Source organism: Dreissena polymorpha, chromosome 2 (assembly GCF_020536995.1).
Source record: "Dreissena polymorpha isolate Duluth1 chromosome 2, UMN_Dpol_1.0, whole genome shotgun sequence".
Taxonomy (NCBI): Eukaryota; Metazoa; Mollusca; class Bivalvia; order Myida; family Dreissenidae; genus Dreissena; species Dreissena polymorpha.
In genome coordinates this window covers 150993502-150995543 of record NC_068356.1, presented here as the reverse complement: position 1 = coordinate 150995543, position 2042 = coordinate 150993502, and the positions used below count along the sequence as shown (strand labels likewise).

The 2042-nt window shown below is 32.9% G+C and overlaps 1 protein-coding gene across 3 annotated transcripts in view; it reads left to right on the top strand.

The window, feature by feature from the left end:
* Positions 1 to 1522, top strand: part of LOC127869438 (uncharacterized) — a 25145-nt gene extending 23623 nt beyond the window's left edge. For 2 of the 3 annotated variants that reach the window (XM_052412017.1, XM_052412018.1), the window contains exon 4: positions 1 to 1522. This exon is cut by the window's left edge and continues 1238 nt beyond it. In XM_052412017.1, coding sequence (XP_052267977.1) covers positions 1 to 49 — 49 coding nt within the window. In that variant the 3' untranslated portion in view covers positions 50 to 1522. The other variant, XM_052412019.1, reaches the window with a different exon arrangement.
* Positions 1523 to 2042: the final 520 nt, after the last annotated feature.

Here is a 2042-nt window from a genome sequence, read left to right as displayed (position 1 = left end):
AACACGCGTCGCAGAGATAGCTGACGATGCTCGTGTATATTTGTTTTAAATGACAGTAATTTCATGAATTGCATATGTGTTTTAATTTTAGCCGATCAAGGATGTATAAAAATAAAGTAGTTATTTGTGTACACGGGTGTAGTTTGATATCAGGCAAAAGAATGGTGTTAAACATAGGTACTGCATTATTTGCATTATTATTGAATGCTATTTCACTTAATGAAGTCGACATTGACAGGTACATTATCGCATTGTTTACTTGATGCATATTTTCCTTTCAGGAAACAGTAATATTCAACAGCGCATACATTCTGAATTATTGCACTAAATTGCTGCATGATTCCATATTTCAGAGAAGGTTCTCAATATGATGGGAGAAAGAGTCAGAGAATACGAGTAATAAAAGCATTAGTACTAGAAAAACACAGCGCCGGTCTAAATTGGAATTGGTGTAGACTTGCGCCTCGGCCTTCGTCTTTAATAATTGAGTGATCATACATTTTAAATCACATTTATTTCATTTTTGTTGTTTCAATGTCTACAACTACACATTTGTCATCATGTGTTATATTTGTTTATGAAATTTCTTTCCTAATGAGTACAATAGTATATATACCATGCAGCATTGTCGAATATATTTTCATATGTTGGTCATTACACACGATATCTTTTCTCATAACGATTGTTTTTTTTTGGGATACTTACTTATGAAAAACATACATTTGATTGCTAATTGGCTCGTAGCTGTAATGAGATCATGCCATTGTGTTATTCATGGCATTGTGCTGATGTATATTGTTGTTCTGTTTGGTGTCCAGTGTCATTGAATACCGATTAATTTATTAATCGTTAAATTGATAAATTAATGCTTAATTTCAGAAAAACATTGCAAGTAACAATGATTACTTAATTTTATTCGGAATGCACTGTTTTTTATGTCAAATGTGTGTGAACATTATATAAGGCATGTTTTTTTTTATTTCATGCGTTTTCATTGATATTCGCCAAATATGTTTAACCTATGTTTTTATTTTAATAACTACGTTTGCTGTTCGCCATGCTCCATGCTTGGTGTAATGGGGAAATTCGTTTAGAAACACCGTAAAATCATTAACATATACATGTTAATAAGTAGATATGTAGGCGCCATGTAAGCGCTTTCAAGAAAATCGTACAATTCAGATTGAGTATCGAACATGTATACTAATTAATGCTGGTTATATCTTTGTAAATTATAAAAGACAGACAAAGCATATTGATCTATCTCTTTGTTTATCTAACCTAAAGGCACGATGTGCTTTAAGTTTGATTGGTAAAATATCTCTTTTGCATTACCCTGCATTATGAAACTGCTTCTACGGTCCGTTCAAAAGGCAAACGTCTCCAAGAACTTAGATATGTGTATAAACATTGAGTGACTGACACATTGTATAACATTCATGATGACTTTCTGCCACCAATACACATTGCATTATACTACAAAAATAGGAAAGAAAAACGTATCCAAAAATAGCATTTTCTGTTTACGCATCGTTCTTTGTTATACTAAACAATTCTTTCAAATCAAACGTTCGACTGGCTTCGGAGAGTGTTGACCACGATGAACATTGTTTACTTGAAATAAAATAGTTTGTGTTTTATTGTTTTTTAAGATTAATATGCAGTACAAGTTATATTATACATTGACTCCATCAGAACTGTGATCTAATGACTTCAATCAGTCACTTAAGTCATGTAAAGCACCACCTCGTCCGGTACGGCTTTACACAACCAACTTGACTGATACAAGTTCGCAGAACACGATACGGGCTTAATATTAAAAAGTGCTTACTTTCAATGTCGAACACAGTGTAGTATTTAACAACACATGTACATGGCACATGTTATGTAAATGCAATCCAATATAACAACTCTTTAAACATCTAAATGCATATAAGAGATGTTGGAGACTTGTCACGACTCCAGAATGGGAAGCAGCAGTTTAGGTATAGCAGAATTTAACTGACATAACATACAACGTATTGCTGAATCTATGTGTCGCA